At 30.9% G+C, this 18433-nt stretch overlaps 1 protein-coding gene across 7 annotated transcripts; it reads right to left on the bottom strand.

Moving 5' to 3' along the window:
* Window positions 1-5405: 5405 nt before the first annotated feature.
* GLA1 (Folylpolyglutamate synthetase family protein) lies at window positions 5406-18132 on the bottom strand. Of its 7 annotated transcripts, none has more exons than XM_083063356.1 (13): window positions 17996-18117; window positions 17399-17451; window positions 17022-17189; window positions 16350-16617; window positions 15832-15929; window positions 15550-15700; window positions 15128-15190; window positions 14765-14926; window positions 13465-13656; window positions 12641-12740; window positions 6701-6832; window positions 6318-6449; window positions 5406-6087 (listed from the first exon to the last, which is right to left on the bottom strand). In XM_083063356.1, exons 4-13 carry the CDS (start codon window positions 16575-16577, stop codon window positions 5753-5755), a joined length of 1593 nt encoding a protein of 530 aa, XP_082919482.1. In that variant the 5' UTR covers window positions 16578-16617; window positions 17022-17189; window positions 17399-17451; window positions 17996-18117; the 3' UTR covers window positions 5406-5752. The 7 variants fall into 7 exon arrangements, with proteins under 7 accessions (XP_082919482.1, XP_020210549.1, XP_020210550.1 ...); XM_020354960.3 differs by having other exon boundaries at window positions 17022-17110; XM_020354961.3 differs by having other exon boundaries at window positions 16350-16587; window positions 17022-17110.
* Between the last annotated feature and the right edge of the window lie 301 nt (window positions 18133-18433).

Below are 18433 nucleotides of genomic sequence, written 5' to 3'. Positions count from 1 at the left end.
TTTAGTCTTATTTTTAAACTTCACTTTTGAATTTTTTTTCTTTTAACGTGTCAAGTAATTTTGTTAAACTAATTATTAATAGAGATTAAATTTGATATATTTTAAACTTCACTCTTATATAAAATTAATTTTTTTTTTTATTTTTATAATTTTACTTATTTTATCTTTTTGTCACTATAATTTAAAATAATTATTTTAATTTCTATACTTATTTTTTTTAATTCATTTTAGTCATATCATTTAAGATAAATCTTTTAATTCTTATACTTACAGTTTCAATTATTTTATTTTTATAGTCTTTATCGTTAATTTTTTGTAACATTATATTTTTTGTGTTAATGTTACAAAAATATTTAATTTTTTTTTCTAATATTGAATTTTTGTTACATCTACTTTAATTAGGTCCATAGATACTTAAGTTATAAGTTTGTCATCATCAAAAACATGATATAAGTGTATGACAAACATGTTTCATTTTTATAGTGAATCTAAATCATAAGTTTGTCATCATAAAAAATAAAAATATTATTGAACCAAAGACGATATATGCGTTTAATACTTTAATTTTGGTGATAACAAAAAGATGACATTGATAGACTAATGAATTATCAAAGTCATCACACGAATCATGAGACTTAAAGAACAAAAGTATTTCATAACAAACTATCTACTATAAGTCCAATGCTTTATTTGAATGTCTATATGTCATAAAACAAACTTAATTACATTTGATATCAGTTGTTTATAAGCATTCCAATAACTTGTGCTTGTTATAAATGCCTATATGTTTTTATTTCCTCTTTTGAATGATACAATAAAGTAGTCCCAGTGTAGCATCTAGAAAAGGAAAATTAATTACAAAAGAAATTGTCGTTGCCTAAATAAACATGTTCAAACAAAGTTTTTCTATCCCATTCCCAAATTGACAAAGCATTTATGAAGCTTTGAACAAGTTTAGAACAACTATATTCAAGAGCATTTATTACAAAAAAATATGTCTAAAAAGGATCTCATCTCGACAGATATCTTCATGAAGTTTATAAATATGAGTAGACTTGAAGAGAAGAGAAGAACTTTGTAAATATTGTGAATACACGCTACTTTCTTTAACTGTGCCCAAAACTCTAATCAAACTCCTCTAAGTCTCTTGTAATATTTGTCCAGTGGACAATCTTTAAGAAAATCCTAGTTTAGAATATTCTTACCTTAGCAAATTAACAGTCTCTAGGTGGACTTAAACTTACACATCCTCTCTAAGAGAGTCACTTTGTAATATTAAATTTTACCTACCTTGTAAACTTGGAGAGACTAGTTATAGAATACTACAATAGTTGGTTGTATTCATAAGTCAGGAGTGGGCACTGATAATACTTATTGTATAAAAAATTTCAAGTTAGTGAAACCTTTTCGTAACTCAAGTTAAGTGACTAACAAGGATTACATTTTGCAATTAATAATATTTTGTCTTATTATTTAGTTTTAAGATTTGATTTTTTTGTCATCTTTAAAATATTCAATTTGATCCTTTATTTTTTTTAAAATATTAAATATTATCTTTCTGTCTAAATTGATACTAACAGTATTAATTAAAAGAACAAATGATATTAAATATTTTTTAAAAATTAGATAAACAAATTAAACATTTTAAAAATGACAGATTCTAAAATACACCAACGTGAAATCTGGTTCATGGTGATCAACTAATATACAACATAAGATTGTAACTTTCTGTAAAATTTAAGAATGTATTACCCGTAGCAAATTTCTCTCCCTTTTTATTTTTTATTTTTTCTCTTTACCCTATCATCCTCTGACCCCATTCCACAACGTAATACATTGAACAAGTAATATACACACCCTCTTCCTCCTCATATGGTTGTTGCTCATGCAACTCGACTTCACGTCATTGGCATGGCGACGATGGCACTCGTTCTAGATTTCTCTTCAACGAATTCGTAGTGGCCTCGTTCGTTCGTTAATTTGTTCGTCTCCTTCAGTTTTTTAGCTATGGCTATATTCCTGTTACCAACATTCTTAATTGTTTTTCAGTATCGATGTTATAAAAATATTATTAATTGCAAAAGTTAAGACAATTTTTGCTTATGAAAAAAAAAACCTCGGTCTTGTGCTCAAATTGTTGGATCTAGTAATAGTAGTATTTGGAACATTTCCTTGGGATGGAAATGTCATAAGTGAGGTCATTGTAAGATTTGTACGTGGGATTTGGATCGTAAAGGGTGGATTATAAGTGAATGGGTAACACGAAGACGAAGTTACAAGTACAACAACTTCCAATTGTGTGTTGTAGAATGCAATTAATTGTAGGAAGAGAAGAGAGGAGATGGTAAAGGAAATATATATATATATATATATATATATATATATATATATATATATTTATATATATGAGAGGTTATAATTATACTGGTGTAACTTTTACTAAGTATTATACTGCTCAATAATTTTATATTAAATGTGAATTTTGTAAACTTAACCGTTAAATTGAAAGTTCATATCTCTTAGATTATGTATACAAAATTTTATATTAATCTAAGATGATTTGATACTTTATTTTTATAAAATAAAATTGACGTAATATATTCATTTCAAAATACACTAAAATATGAATATTTTGATTACCTTCAAGTTGTTGTTCAATTTTAACAAAATTTGATATATACGTATAAAATGATATGAACTTTCAATCTAACTGTTGGATTTACAAAATTCGCAATTAATATAAAGTCATTAAGCATTGTAATACTTAGTAAAAATTACACCGGTGTAATTATAACCTCCTATATATATTTATATATATATATATGTGTGTGTGTGTAAAGAGAAAAAAATTGTACGGGCATGTGTGTGTGGGGAATCAAATTCAATATTTTGAAAATATTATAATTAAATTGAAAAAAAATTATCTAATTTTTTTTATCTAGATAAATATAAATTTTATTTATTTATCTTAATAAGATCATGCATGACAACTAATGAAATTAGACGAAGAGATAAAGGTTGTTTCTTTTCAACTAGTCAACTAGCTCTAATGTCCTCCTAATCTTCATCCATGATTCTTTAAAGCTCAAATGAAATTCAAAAATGATGGAGTAGTAAAATAAGTACGCACTACTTCAAATAAAGATAAGTAAGAAGGTGAAGAATTTGCCATAAGGAAGAATTTCTTGATAGAAGTTCAGAAGGAGAGGTTTTCTCCAAGAGAGTGAATTAAAATTTTTAGAAGAGAAATCTCAATATTATTTCTGACAAATGATCAAAAGTGTTCGGTCATATGAAGGGAACATGTATATATATGATTTGGTTGTGGTGCAAGTTAAGCTAACCTAAGTTACATGTAACTTTTGTTAGGTTAACTTGTACTCAAAATTACAAATCCTAAATACAACTTGAATTTTGAATATTCCTCCAAAAAATGTCACTATCTTATATCTAAAAGAGTCAATAAAAACTTGTCACATGACAAAGCATAATAAGTGTGACTCATATCAACATCCTAAATCTAAAAGAGTCAACAAGGGTTGTCACATGGCAATGTGCCAAAAGTGTAATTAGATGCAACATATGTGGCTTGTTGAAGTTTGAATTGTCCATGTGAGCACCTTGTGCACCAAGTGGACGTCCACCTACATGGACCACACGTCCATAGTGCTCTCATGGGTTAATTCAAGGCCAATAATCATATCTCATTTTTTAGTTACACTTTGTTAAAATATTATTTACATCCTTAAAAATAAAAATTATAAAGAAATAAATTTCTACACTATTTGACCCAAAAACACAAGGTCAAAACTAAAAAATTATTTACAAGAAAAAATATATACAAATAAGAGAAAGTAAACTACTTAAAAGTGACCCAAAGTTCAATAAGAATTTGGATCTTCTTCCTTCAAGTCTAACACACTCCTCTTGGTTCCTTTTGGACTTGGTCCCTATGCATGATGTCATCAAGAAGAAATTAGTACCAAGAATTAAAAATATGATCACAAAATGAAGGAGTTATTTAATAAAAGAGATTATTCAATAGGTTAAAAAAAATCAAATTTATCAAAATAAAAATATTAGATAATTTTTTGTTTAATTTAGTCTTTATGTTTATGAAATATTCAATGTGATTTACTCTCCAAACTCTCATGTGAGTTTTTTTTCCCTAGATTTGCCAATATTGTTGCTCATAAGCTTGCTAAAGTAGCAATGGATAGTACAAATCTTTGTGATTTTTTTCACATCCCAAATTGTATCAATTATGATATTTTTAATGATATGAGTTAAGTTTCTCTTTTCCCAAAAAAAAAACTATTTTTGAACGGTCATCGAATTATTTTTAAAATTGTTGTTTAAAAGCAAAATCACATGATAATAATGATGACATCACTCGATCACTTACCTCATTGACATCATATTACATTTATATATATATATATATATATATATATATATATATATATAAAAGGTCTTCACAATTAATTTCATGTAGTGATAATCTTATTTGAATTTCATTCCAAGCACTTTTCTCGAATAAAGTTTTCTTCCCTTTTCTTTGATGTGAAGTAATGGAACCAAGCCGCATTTATTTCAAATCAAATAGATAGTAGTTTGCTCAATTAGTCTCTCAAGCATTAAAATGAGCAATACTCGGCCTTATAATGCTAAATAACTTCACGACGAGTCAATCAAGTCACTAGACCTAGCAAAATCATAAGGGGAAAAAAATATAGTATTAATGACCCAATTGAGTTAAAAACGTTGTGCTAAGCTCAATAAGGTTTTAAAGATGCCTAGGGTTATCCCTTAAAATATTCATTATAGACTTATAGATACCTATTGAATCTTGATCATTGGAACTATAAGCCAACAATAATGAATGATGTAGAATGTTAATATAAAAATAATGTTTTAAAAATTGGACTAATCACAAACCAATGAACGTACAAAATTAAATGTTAAACTAATGAATCACTAATTAAATTGTGTGATTTTTTTTTATAAAGTATTAATGTTATGCATATTTCATACATGCAAATTTAATAAAATTCATACCATATTTTAAATAAGCTTCCAAAACATTTGTAGTTAATAAATTATAAACTAATTAAACCAAATAAATTAATATATAATTTTAAATTAAAAATATACTATATAAATTATTTAAGTCAAGTACATAATAGTAAAATATGTTGATAAAAATAAAATATAATTTAATTATAATATATAATGTGTATATATATATATATATATATATATACTATATTTGTCTAAAATATTTTCAAAGAAACAAATGGTGTAGTGGTGATCCATGAGGTCCTCAATCTCTGAAACCAGGATTGGAAACTTATGTCATTTTTAGGATTTTACTTGCCTCTTGACCAAATCAAATTAGTCTAAGGTGAAGAAAAAAAAAAAACTTAAATACCATTCGATTCAAAATTCAATAAGAAATAAAGTAGCACAGCACAACAAACAAATAAAAATTAAAGAAAGGTTCACCTAGTCCGAATATTTGGTGGTTCAATCCAAGTTTTCAATGGTTTTAACCAATTTGATGACATAATCACTGGATTACTTGCATGATTGATTCAACTCTCAGCTTGAACAAGTTATGTACCTGGGTCTCGATTGGTCCAAGCCGAGTTTTAAAACATTGATATAAAGGCATCCAAGATCCCATTTGGCCTTTACTTTTGGTTTGTATTGTAAGGGAATTCCGTTTCGGTAGCTGCACTACAAAACCCCATTATCCATCAAGAGAAGCCAAGACTGAAGCTGCTATATGCAGAGAGCCAGTAAAGACAATAACACCCTTTTCATCCCCTCTTCTAGTTAGAATCTTATTTGCAGTTCTCAAACAACCCTTTAAACATGACTCAGTGGCCAATATGGTCTTACCATCACCCTTTTGCTGTTCCTTTAATAACTCGCTATATTCTGTCATTCCATCGTGAACAATCCCAATGCCAAGCTCATCAGAAGCTTTAATCCAAGAATCTCTCAACAAAGATGCTGGAGTTGTTCGAGTTACACCTCCAGCAATAGAAGCTTCTGTCAAAAGGACAGTCTCCACATGTAAACCTGAACAAATGCCATAGCATATTTAGACTTGTCATTTTATTTCACACTAGTATTATAGGCTTAAACACAGCAATTTTCAATTTAGCTCTTCTAAAGCAAAAGGTACACTTGGAGAGAAAAATACAGGAATATAACCGTGGTTTGGAAATCAATAAAGTGAAGGCTTGATCAATTGTTATATAAATGCATGTTCTTTATCACTATTTTAATATCAACCTATCAGATTTTACCTGAGAGAATCTCTCGAGCAAAACCCACACGGTCTTTGTCACTTGCCATCGCAACAACAAAAACCAATCGAGCTTTGGGAAATGCCATCCTTAATGTATTCATCAGTGCCTTGGCAGATTCTTTGGTGTGGGCTACAGCATATATCCACACACCTAATCACAACTTTGTTCTCAAGTATTTGGGGCACCAAGCCAGAAATTTCTTGGTTCCTCCCACAATACAATGAAAAATTGTAATGAACATAGGAGTCTATCAGAATCACTGTGATATGTTAAAGATGTGTACAGTCTGGAAATTAATCCCAGAAAAAATCTTTTTCTTACTCAGAAAATTTCATGTGTTAATCCCCAGGGTAATAAAAAGAAAAGTCAGAGCACTCAACCTCCATCAAGCAGTACTGTTGCTCCACTAAGTCCTAATACCTCAGCTTCTTCAGATGTTAGAAATTGACTCCTCCCAAGGAGGTACGTATGCTCTAAACCAGACCTGATAGATTCATCAGAAATACTCCATCCTAATCATTCAATAAACAAGGAGAAAGTGAAACCGAAGTCATATTACAAAAACAAAAAATAGACTAAACACAAAACAATACAAAGCCTTTGAATTGGTTTGTCAAGGTCATAATGAGAAAGAGAACGGGCCAAGGGGAAAAACTACAAAAATAAAATAACTAAACTAAAGCAGCCAAAAAAAGTTGATGCGATGTCAGAACAAAATGCAAAAGGCTTATACTATATGCCACACTCGAGTATTTAGTCACAAGTTTGATAGGTATGTGAAGACCATTCATTGTCACAAAAGCCCTTGTAGATGTAATCCACACATCTGTGTTAGTCATGTAGCCTCGTATAACTTAAGAGGGGGGTGAATTAAGTTATCCAATTTGTCTTCCTTTATGAGTTTTTAGAAATGCTTTCTTATAAATTCTATTTCTTAGACAAATTGTATATAAAGATTAATGATGCAAAACTACTCAAACACAATTAAATAACAAGTAATTAAAAGTGTAGGAAAAGAAGAATTGCAAACTTGTTTTATATTGGTTCGGCCAATCTTGCCTACGTCCAGTCCTCAAGTCTCCAACTTGAAATTTTCACTATTCTTGTAATTCTTACGAGACTTGAATTCTTCAGCACCTTGGAACTCTCTTTCCTTGTGTTGAGATTCAAAAACCAACAAGGAGAAAAACTTTTTCTCCTTTACAGATCAAATGATCAAGTGGGTATAACAGAATAACTTTATTTGAAGAGTAGATATTACACTTTGAAGATCTTAATAAACTCTTTAGAGAATAATGCAAATGAACTTGGCCAAGAAGTTTTGTAAATATGTTTTTCACAATAGAGTTCGTTTTCTTCTTCTGAAAAATTATAGGTATTTATAGACAATTATTTCTTAGGTTATGTCCTTTTATAAAGAGTTGTAACTCTTTACAATCTTTTAGAAATGATACTATGGGTAATCGATTACCGGTAATCGATTACAACGGTTTTAAGTTCAAAAATAATTTGAAACATTGTATCTTTTAAATTCAAATTTTGAAGTTCCTTTCTTCTGGTAATCGATTACCTAAACACGTTTTTAGCATTTGAATTTGAACCAAGAAGTTTTCTTCTTCTGGTAATCGATTACTTAAACTGGTAATCGATTACCAGGTAGATATTACAAAATTTGCTTACGAAAACTTATGATATTAGCAGCTTTTATTTTCCAGTCAAAAATATTTTTGTATAATCTTTTTGAACACTCTTTTTACTCTTTTTCAAAAACTTATTCTTATATTCAAAAAGACTAAATTTAGGTTTTCTTGAAATCCTTATTTTAATGGCCAAGTGAACTTTGCAATGTCTAAAAGTTCATTTTACATATTATGCTAAGTTGTCAAGACTTATCTAGTTAATTCTTGAGATCTTGCTTCTTGATCAACTTGCTTTAACTTGACCTTTTATTTTCTACAATGTTTTGGCATCATCAAAACTTTGTGTATATGTTCTTCCACATTCTCCCCCTTTTTGATGATGACAAGTTACTGTAAAGGGAAAGAAAATAAAACAGTATATTTCGATCACTCCCCCCCCCTTAGTCTCCCCCTTAGTAAATCATTGTTTGATGTTATTTTTTATTTTATAAAAGGATTTTTATTTAAATAGAAATTTATAGTGATCAAGTTATATTGTTCTAAACATAAAAGCCAATTTTTGATCATAAAAGCCAAGTTATATTGTTCTCAAGTTATCTTAAGAAATGGTTGTTTCTTTTCCCTTGTTTTTCGATTTCTCTCCCTCTTTGGCAACATCAAAAAGAATAATGCAACATAAATATCGAAAGAGATAACTATCATGAGTAGAAACTGAAGTAAAAACATATATATCCCAAAACATAAGTTTGTATAGTTAATACTGAAGTAAAATTGCAAATCCTAGATCATAACCAATTAAAAATATGGAAATAAGTAAATTAAAAACTAGAAGTTCAGAATATAAATCAAAGTAACCCAAAGCAAAGGATAAACTAAATGAAACCATTAGAACCAATGTCAGTCAGCTACTCGGAAGGTCAACGAAGAGACTTGACTTCATCCTCAAGACGAGTCATGCGAGAATCTAGGGAATCAAACCGTTCACCAACAAAGAAACGAAGATCTCTTATCTCATTTAGAACATCAGAGAGGAGTGCTGAGGAGGGATCCTGAGGTGGTGGTGAAGGAGTTTGATCATCAGGATCAATAGCTTGAAAATCTCGCTTCTGTACCCATGTGTTGTCCATTGTCTTCTTATATCCAAAAGAAGCAACTACAGTGGCCCCAATCTCAAAGGATCGCTTAATTGGAACCCATGCTTCATTATCCAGAGGAACATTAAAATGTTCCGGAATAGTAGTGATAAAATGTGGATAAGGAAGAGGAGCATTTGCCCGCAAGGCCTTGTTCATACGATTCCTAATCAAATGAGCCCAGCTAAATTCCCAACTAGTTATTAGAGCCCAAATCAAGATTAAGTCTTCTTCAATTGCCTGTGCAAGGTTAGTGGTACGAGGAAGCAACACCCGAACAATTATATATAGTGCATGATGCGATAATCAAATTTTATGGAACCAGCCAGTAAACGTCCAAACATCTCAGCATCATCCACACAAATCATTCTATGGGCATTAGGATGGGAATAATCTTCTTTCCATTCATCAGTAATTGTTCCCTCAAACAGTGTTCCCTGATTACTTAATTTTGATAAATCAAAGAAAAGAGACTGATTTATCTGAATTGGGATTTTCTTAACCTCAATGTAAATAACCCCATTCCGGATTTCTAAATTACTATAAAAGACTCTTACTAAGTCGGGATAAACAGGGTTCTTCAGAGACATGAAATCCAGTACTCCAGAGTTTTTGAAAATTGTATAACATTCAAACGACTCATCCTCAAAGAAATTAATGCGTAGATATTCTGGATCAACAATATTGCGTTTGAAAAATAATTGGAAGTACCTATCCCGCTGTTCATCCGTGGAGAACAGAGTAAGAGCGCGTCCACCAAATCCGTTTCCTTACTCTGGACGCGCTCTCACTCTGTTCTCCACGGATAAACAACGGGATAGGTACTTCCAATTATTTTCCGAACGCAATATTGTTGATCCAAAATATTTAAGCATTAATTTCTTTGAGGATGAGTCATTTGAATGTTATACAATTTTCAAAAATTCTACAATAGTGGATTTCATGTCTCTGAAGAACCCTGTTTATCCCGACTTAGTAAGAGTCTTTTATACTAATTTAGAAATCCGGAATGGGATTATTTACAGTGAGGTTAAGAAAATCCCAATTGAGATAAATCAGTCTCTTTTCTTTGATTTATCAAAATTAAGTAATCAGGGAACACTGTTTGAGGGAACAATTACTGATGAATGGAAAGAAGATTATTCCCATCCTAATGCCCGTGGAATAATTTGTGTGGATGATGTTGATATGTCTGGACGTTTACTGGCTGGTTCCATAAAATTTGATTATCGCATCATGCACTATATAATTGTTCGTCGTATCACTAACCTTGCATAGGCAACTGAAGAAGACTTAATCTTGATTTGGGCTCTAATAACTAGTCGAGAATTTAGCTAGGCTCATTTGATTAGGAATCGTATGAACAAGGCCTTGCGGGCAAATGCTCCTCTTCCTTATCCACACTTTATCACTACTATTCTGGAACATTTTAATGTTCCTCGGGATAATGAAGCATGGGTTCCAATTAAGCGATCCTTTGAGATTGGGGCCACTGTAGTTGTTTCTTTTGGATATAAGAAAACATTGGAAAACACATGGGTACGGAAGCGAGATTTTCAAGTTGTTGATCCTAATGATCGAACTCCTTCACCACCACCTCAGGATCCTTCCTCGGCACTCCTCACTGATGTTCTAAATGAGATTAGAGATCTTCGTTTCTTTGTTGGCGAACGGTTTGATTCCCTAGATATTCACATGACTCGTCTTGAGGATGAAGTCAAGTCTCTTCGCCGACCTTCCGAGTAGCTGGCTGACATTGGTTCTGATGGTTTCATTTAGTTTATCTTTTGCTTAGGGTTACTTTGAATTATATTCTGAAATTTTGGTTTTTTAATTTGCTTATTTCCATGTTTTTAATTGGTTGTGTTCTAGGATTTGCAATTTTACTTCAGTTTGACTCTACATACTTATGTTTTGGGATATTTATGTTTTTACTTCAGTTTCTACTCATGATTGTAATCTCTTTCGCTATATATGTTGCATTATTCTTTTTGATGATTGCTAAAGGGGGAGAGAAATGGAAAAGAAGAACAAGGGAAAAGAAACAACCATTTTTTTTAATAAATAATACCATTTTTTTCCTTGGTTTTTATGATCAAAAATTGGCTTTTATGTTTAGAACAATATAACTTGATCACTACAAATTTCTATTTAAATACAAATCTTTTTACTAAGGGGGAGATTAAGGGGGAGTGATCGAAATATACTATTTTATTTTCTTTCCCTTTACAGTAAATTGTCATCATCAAAAAGGGGGAGAATGTGGAAGAACATATGCATAAAGTTTTGATGATGCCAAAGCATTGTAGAAAATAAAAGGTTAAGTTAAAGCAAGTTGATCAAGAAACAAGATCTCAAGAATTAACTAGATAAGTCTTGTCAACTTAGCTTAATACGTAAAAGGAACTTTTAGAAATTGCAAATTTTACTTGGCCATTAAAATAAGGATTTCAAGAAATACTTAAATTTAGTCTTTTTGAATAAAAGAATGTTTTTTTGAAAAAGAAAGTAAAAAGTAAAATGTTCAAAAAGACTATACAAAAATTATTTTCACTGGTAAGAAAAAGCTTCTAAATTCATAAGTTTTCAAAAAGCAAAACTATTAATATCTGTCTGGTAATCGATTACTAGTTTAAGTAATCGATTACCAGAAGAAGAAAACTCTTGGTTCAAAATTCAAATGCTAAAAACGTGTTCTGGTAATCGATTACCAGAAGAAGGGAACTTCAAAATTTGAATTTAAAAGATACAACATTTCAAATTATTTTTGAACTTAAAACCGTTGTAATCGATTACCAATTCCTTGTAATCGATTACCAGAGTATCTTTTCTGAAAAATTATAAAGAGTTACAACTCTTCATAAAAAGACACAATCTAAGAAATAATTGTCTATAAATACCTATAATTTTTCAGAAGAAGGTAACGAACTCTATTGTGAAAAACATATTTACAAAACTTCTTGGCCAAGTTCATTTGCATCATTATCTAAAGAGTTCATTAAGATCATCAAAGTGTAAAATCTACTCTTCAAAGAGAGTTACTCTGATATACCCACTTGATCATTTGATCTGTAAAGGAGAAAGAGTTTCTCCTTGTTAGATTTTGAATCTCAAAACAAGGAAAGGGTGTTCCAAGGTGTTGAAGGATTTAAGTCTTGTAAGAATTACAAAAATAGTGGAAATCTCAAGTTGGAGACTTGAGGACTAGACATAGGCAAGATTGACCAAACCAGTATAAAACAAGTTTGCGATTCTTCTTTCCCTACACTTTTAATTACTTGTTATTTAATTGTGTTTGAGTAGTTTTGCATCATTAATCTTTATATACAATTTGTCTAAGAAGAAGAATTTATAAGAAAGCTTTACTAAAAACTCATAAAAGAGTAAAAATTGGATAACTTAATTCACCCCCTCTTAAGTTATACTAGGCTACTTGACTAACAATCTGAATCTCAAGTAACTCTGAACTAGAGCAGGAATATATTCATTTTAATTATAAAAAGAACACAAGTAATGTGAGACCAAGCAGAAGGTAAAAAAGTTGTACCTAAATTACGAAGACAAAGTGCCACACAAGTAGCAGTAGTTGCATTTTGAAGTTGGTGATCTCCAAGCATTAGCAGCTTCACATCAAGTAACTCGCAGGACTACATGAATAGATATAATAATAACTAATAAGTTGCTCATAAAACTTTTCCATGATCAATATGACAAAAAAGTAGACAGAAACCCTGCTAAAATAACATACTAAAGTAGTGGAGAAATGGGTGCACAAATTCTTTAAACATTCAGATGTTTTTATACAGCATGAGATGTGAGAGACCATCAAACACAGTCCTATGATTGAAGTTCCAAATCAAAAATTTTTAAGGGTCTGTTTGGATGAACTTCTCTATAAACGCTTCTAGAAAGAGAAAATAAGGAAGAAAAATGAAATAAACTTGTTCATAAGCTAACATTAACTTCTCCATAAGTTAAAAATTAGCTTGTGCATAAGCTAATTATAGTTTTTAGAAAAACGTATTTCATTTTTTCTTTTTATTTTCTTCTCCCATTAGTACTAAGTAAAAATTTATCCAAATTGGCCCTAAATTAGGTTATACTTTTAGACTACCTATTTTTAAATAGATAATCAAATTCTGTCAACCATTATTCCGATGCAAGGTGTTATGCTAAACCATATCAACATGTTACCTTCACACTCTGCTTGTGAAAGATTTAAAGGATGCTAACTCACATTGCACACCATGTCTATAAGATGCACCCTAAGCAATCAATGCCCACCGTCCATCTAAAGCAGCCACCTGAGATATGCTCCATGCACTGCATTGTTTAAAGAAACACTAAAAGCTAAAGAACAAGCGTTCATACCATTTTCAAGTCTTTCCCAACTTGTATTGCTATATCACAAATTTGACAGGGTCTTCCATTGAGTATGCTGAAACTTTTTACAGTACACCTATTCCCAGAATCATATGCAGACACTACCGGTGAATCCATGGTTACAGCTTTATCTCGAATAATGCGCTCTATATGAGGGACAAATGGTCCACCCAACACCAACTGAAATGTATTTGATTTAGTCAACAAAAGATAAAGGAAACAATGGAGTATATCTTAAAGTAATGACATTTTAAAGGACAAAGTTATGCACCCAAACCCAACAAAATAAAAAGAATTTTTTTAGGGTTTGATGAATGAAATTTCAAAATATGTACATACACCACAAAGATAAACAATAGAATAAATATTTGACTTCATCACAAAAGAAAGGAAAATTCTATAGCTGTCATTTTCACACTTCAGCTAACATTGTAGAGTATATTAGTCTAAGAAAAGGTTTAATTACTCATTTGATGTGTATACTTGCACAATCTTTATGTTTTAGTCCCTACACCTAAAATTGACTCGTTTTAATTTAATCCCTATAATACTTTTCAATCCGTTTGAGTCCCCATCATCCAAAATTATAGGGACTAAAATACATTAAAAATTATATATAAGGACTAAAGTGATTTCTAGGTGTAGGACTAAACCATAAAGATTGTATAGGTGTAAGACAATTGTGTAAATAAACCCTTTAGAAAATGTTAATGGACTCAGGATTAACAGCAAACAAAAACAATAATTAACATTAAACATTATTTGGCAGGCCGCCTGTTTAAATAACAAAATGCTAGTTTATACAAGGAAAACGTGGATAGTTTCTAAAAATGGAGGTTATGTGATCACTGATTTAAATGCAATTTGGCTTTTCTATTAACGTTGAATATTGGCTTTAAGACAAGATAGTATCAATGCAGTTAACACTATATCTTGTCATGTGTGACATCCTATTTTCTCACATTTCTGATTTCTGTATTTTTGTGTTTTCTGCATTTTGTCTAATAATTATTTGTTGACTCAAAAATTACTTCTCGATATATATGAGATAATAGTAGTAATAGCATGAGGAAAATTTTAAATGCCTACATCAAGAAATTATGACAGAAGATAACTTTAGAAAAGGATTTTATAATTTTAAGGAATAATAAGCCAGAGTTTTTCTTTTCACTCATTTCCTATCAATTTTTTTCATTTATAAAATGTACTCATGTCCCCAAGATATTGGTTCGTCTATTTCAGTATGTCACACTCATATGCAAATGATCTAAAGAGAGAAACACCTAACTGGGCAGCCTTGTTTTATAATTCCTGCCTTTGCCATTGCAATTGTTTCCAGAGAACCCCCAAGAGCTTCCAAATGTTCCTCACCTACAGTGGTTATCACTGATGCAGCAAGTCCAGAGCTGGATATAATATTTGTTGCATCGCGTGCACCCCCTAACCCAGCCTGTAGAATTTAATTAAAAGAAATATCATAATTTAGGTTTTCTGGATTTAATTTTAAAAGAAAAGGCCAACATTAACAAGCACCAACCTTACCAAGCCCTGCCTAAACGTGAGTATCAACTCAAGATTCTTTTGGTGAAGAGAGGTAACAATAATATAATCAGAAGAATCACCCAATAACGTAGGGAAATAGATAACTAACCTCAATAACAGCAATGTCAACGTTCTCATCAGCAAATAGGAGGAATGCCATCGTAGTGAAAACCTGTAACATTTTCACAAGTAATTTAAGTAATCAAATATAAAAGTTGGCAATATGCATGATTTCTAACATATCAAATACCCATATTGAAACAGGGTAAACCAATAAGCAATAAAAAACATACCACCTGAATTTTAATAGAATACTATGACTATGAAAGTGTAAGCAGAAATATCCGATTAATGAAACATTAACTTCAACACATTTTAGTGTAATAAAAAGGAAGAAATGCAACAGTAGCAAATAGCACAAATTCTAGCTCCAAAGCCATCAAATGGACCCACTGAACCCCATCAACATAACTCCATAAGTTACCACAACTTCTTGACAACATTGATGAGGCTCAGTTCAACATTCAATACCTCAAAATGGCTTATGCAACCATTTTCCTCTTTCATTGCTTGGTCAAGATCCGGCTTGATCCTATGAAAGAGATCATTCAACAATTTCGCCGACACCGGGTGGCCTGATCTTCCTAGTAAAATGCGCTCCCTGATGGTCAGGATATGTGGACTGCTTGAGAAAAACAAAGCCTGGTGTCAATATCTACAAAATTGTAAAGAAAAGATATAGTTGGAGTTGAAATTGCAAGCAGGCACAGTTTATAAAAAACAAAACATGTTTAAATGATAAAGAAGCTTCACCTAGTGTAACAACCAACAGAATAACCTTCAGTCCTCAGAATATTATATATAAATGCAGCTGTTGATCCTTTTCCTTTAGTTCCAGCAATATGGACCGCCTATGATTGGAGTGAGCACTTGCATCAACTGTCTAAAAATTGAGCGAAAGTACAAAAACCTTCGACATAAAATGCCCATTTTAACTTCATGGATTACCTCTTCAAAACATTGGTGAAAGATTAAAACATAAACTTTAGGTATGTTTGGGTAAACTCTTCTTAAAACATTTCTAAGAGAAAAAAATGAGATATTCTTCATAAGATCAACTTATGCATAAATTAAAAATAAAATTATGGAGAAACTAATAAGAGAGAGCTACTACAAATTAGCATATCATAAGCAAATTTTAGTCTAAAGAGAAACTTAGTTCATTTTTTCTCCTTATTTTTTTTCTTCTAAAACTACTTTGCATATTTTTCATCTAAAAGTGTTTCTAAAGAAGTTTATCGCATAAAAAGAGAGATTGAGAGGAATGAAACCTTGAAGCTGCAGTGAGGATTACCAAAACGCTCCATGAGGCGTTTCATTCTAGCGAGATCGAAACCCTGGTCCGAATCGGTGCCTGCACCTCTGGGAACTCCTGATTTCTCATAATTTTTTAGGGAATTGATATAATCCAGAAAGTCTTTCATTTCTGTTTGTGAAGAGAGGGTTCTTATGGAACCCACTCGCCTAGTGAAAGCTCCGAGTATTGAGGACAGAAGCATGTTGTGTTGCCTGTGTTCATGTGCAGCGTGTGTTACTGCACTGTTGAGAAAAATGCGAACAAATCACAATGTTTATTTATTCTTAATCTTAACCCTCACAAAAATAAATAATAATAATAATAATAATAATAATCATCTTAACCGAATTCCTTTGATCATTCCAAAACTTACTCCTTTCTACTTAAACCCTTTTCACCCCCTTGCCTTCCCCTTATTTTTAGGCTCCAATTTCCTTTCTACCGGATTCTACTCTTCCCAAACTAATGCCATTGTTTTCTTCTCCTATTTTTGTAAACTACCAAATTTTAGTTGTATTAACCTCAAATTATTAAAAAAAAAAAAAAAAGAATTGCTCATTGGTTCAATTTTCTTGTTTACCAAACGGAAAATGGGGAATAAAAACACATAATAAAACGCAGATAAGAAAAGCAGCCTTGAACTTACGTTTGAAATGAGATAGTTGACTGAGAAGGTCGCAAATTTGAAAGGCAGTGCCACTGGAACACGTGGGTTTCAGGGATTTTTCTTCACTCCTTGTATGGGGAAGGAGAAATAGGTGCAGAGGAAAAAAAAAGTTAAAACTAGGATCAATCTCAGGGTTTGGTAGAGTTCCTAATTCAAATAACAGTCAATATCAATCAGATGCAAAACATTAATTCAAGTTTATGCTACAGCTATTTTATTCATTGGAGAATCGCAGAAGGCATGCAGAAAATAAGTTTATCCCATATTTATGTATGATAACATGAACTTACACAAATTGTTGCATCTAAAAAAATATTTTACAAATGATGTAACTAGTTCAAAACAACTTGACTTACTGTGCTAAAGGGAAGCTGCGATAATTCATATTTTAGGTGAATTCCCTCATCATCTGAACAGTGAAAATAATGATGACAAATTTGATATGTTAATATTAACTCTATATGCTACAATGAATATACATTATAGAACTTAGCCTATAAGAAATTCTAGGCATATATTTTGTCATGTATGTGGTCTAATAAACTACTGAGAACGAAAGCAAGTGGGTATGTCAAAAGAATTTGTTGTGAACATTTCAATAATAAAATTGAATAATGGACCCTGTGAATCACAATTTGTGGTCCTCCTTGTTTAGAACATACATCAAACAGTTTGTGGGCAAAACCAATCATACTGAAAAAATCAGATGTCGTGATAAACACCAGTATCTCGTGGCAGTTAGCAAAATAAACAGAAAACGAGTGAAGAAAACAATAAATAACAGATGGGTTTCTTGTATTTGGAAGCAGAATCAGATCACATTAACAAAGAATCAAATAGAGATATTTTGCAACTATGAAAATGTAGCAATTAAGTTGATCGAATTTGGTGGTTGAAGTAGTGCAAGCAAATGAACGATATTTGAAGACTAAAATAAAATGAGTGTTGCTTACTTCCTTTTTTTCGCTGAGGCTCAAATCAAAGCGCTGCTTATTGCGTTTGCGTCGCAAAGAAAGGGGTTATGTCAAAGCCAAACTGCACCGATGCACGTTTTGGTACCTGTAATCTAATCCCCAATTCTATAACTTCTTCAAATAATAAAATCCATATTTTGAATTTTTTTTTGTGATTGTAGGTTAAAATTAAAGTAATTAATCTATAATCTATAATAATAGTTATATACAATTGATGCGTTTGAATAAATAATTAATTTAAAATCTTATTTAATAAATTTTAATGTTATAAAAATTTATTTTATAAGTGTTTAAAATTTAATAGTTGCATTTTGGATATTCATCTTAGCAAATATTTAAACAAATTTAAAATATTTGGAAATATTATATTTAAATATTTATAAATGTTATTTTATTTTAAAAACTTAAAAATATAAA

This window comes from Cajanus cajan, chromosome 9 (assembly GCF_000230855.2).
Source record: "Cajanus cajan strain Asha chromosome 9, NIPB_CcT2T_4, whole genome shotgun sequence".
Taxonomy (NCBI): Eukaryota; Viridiplantae; Streptophyta; class Magnoliopsida; order Fabales; family Fabaceae; genus Cajanus; species Cajanus cajan.
The sequence above is the reverse complement of the archived record's forward strand: the minus strand, read 5'-3'. Positions and strand labels throughout refer to the sequence as shown.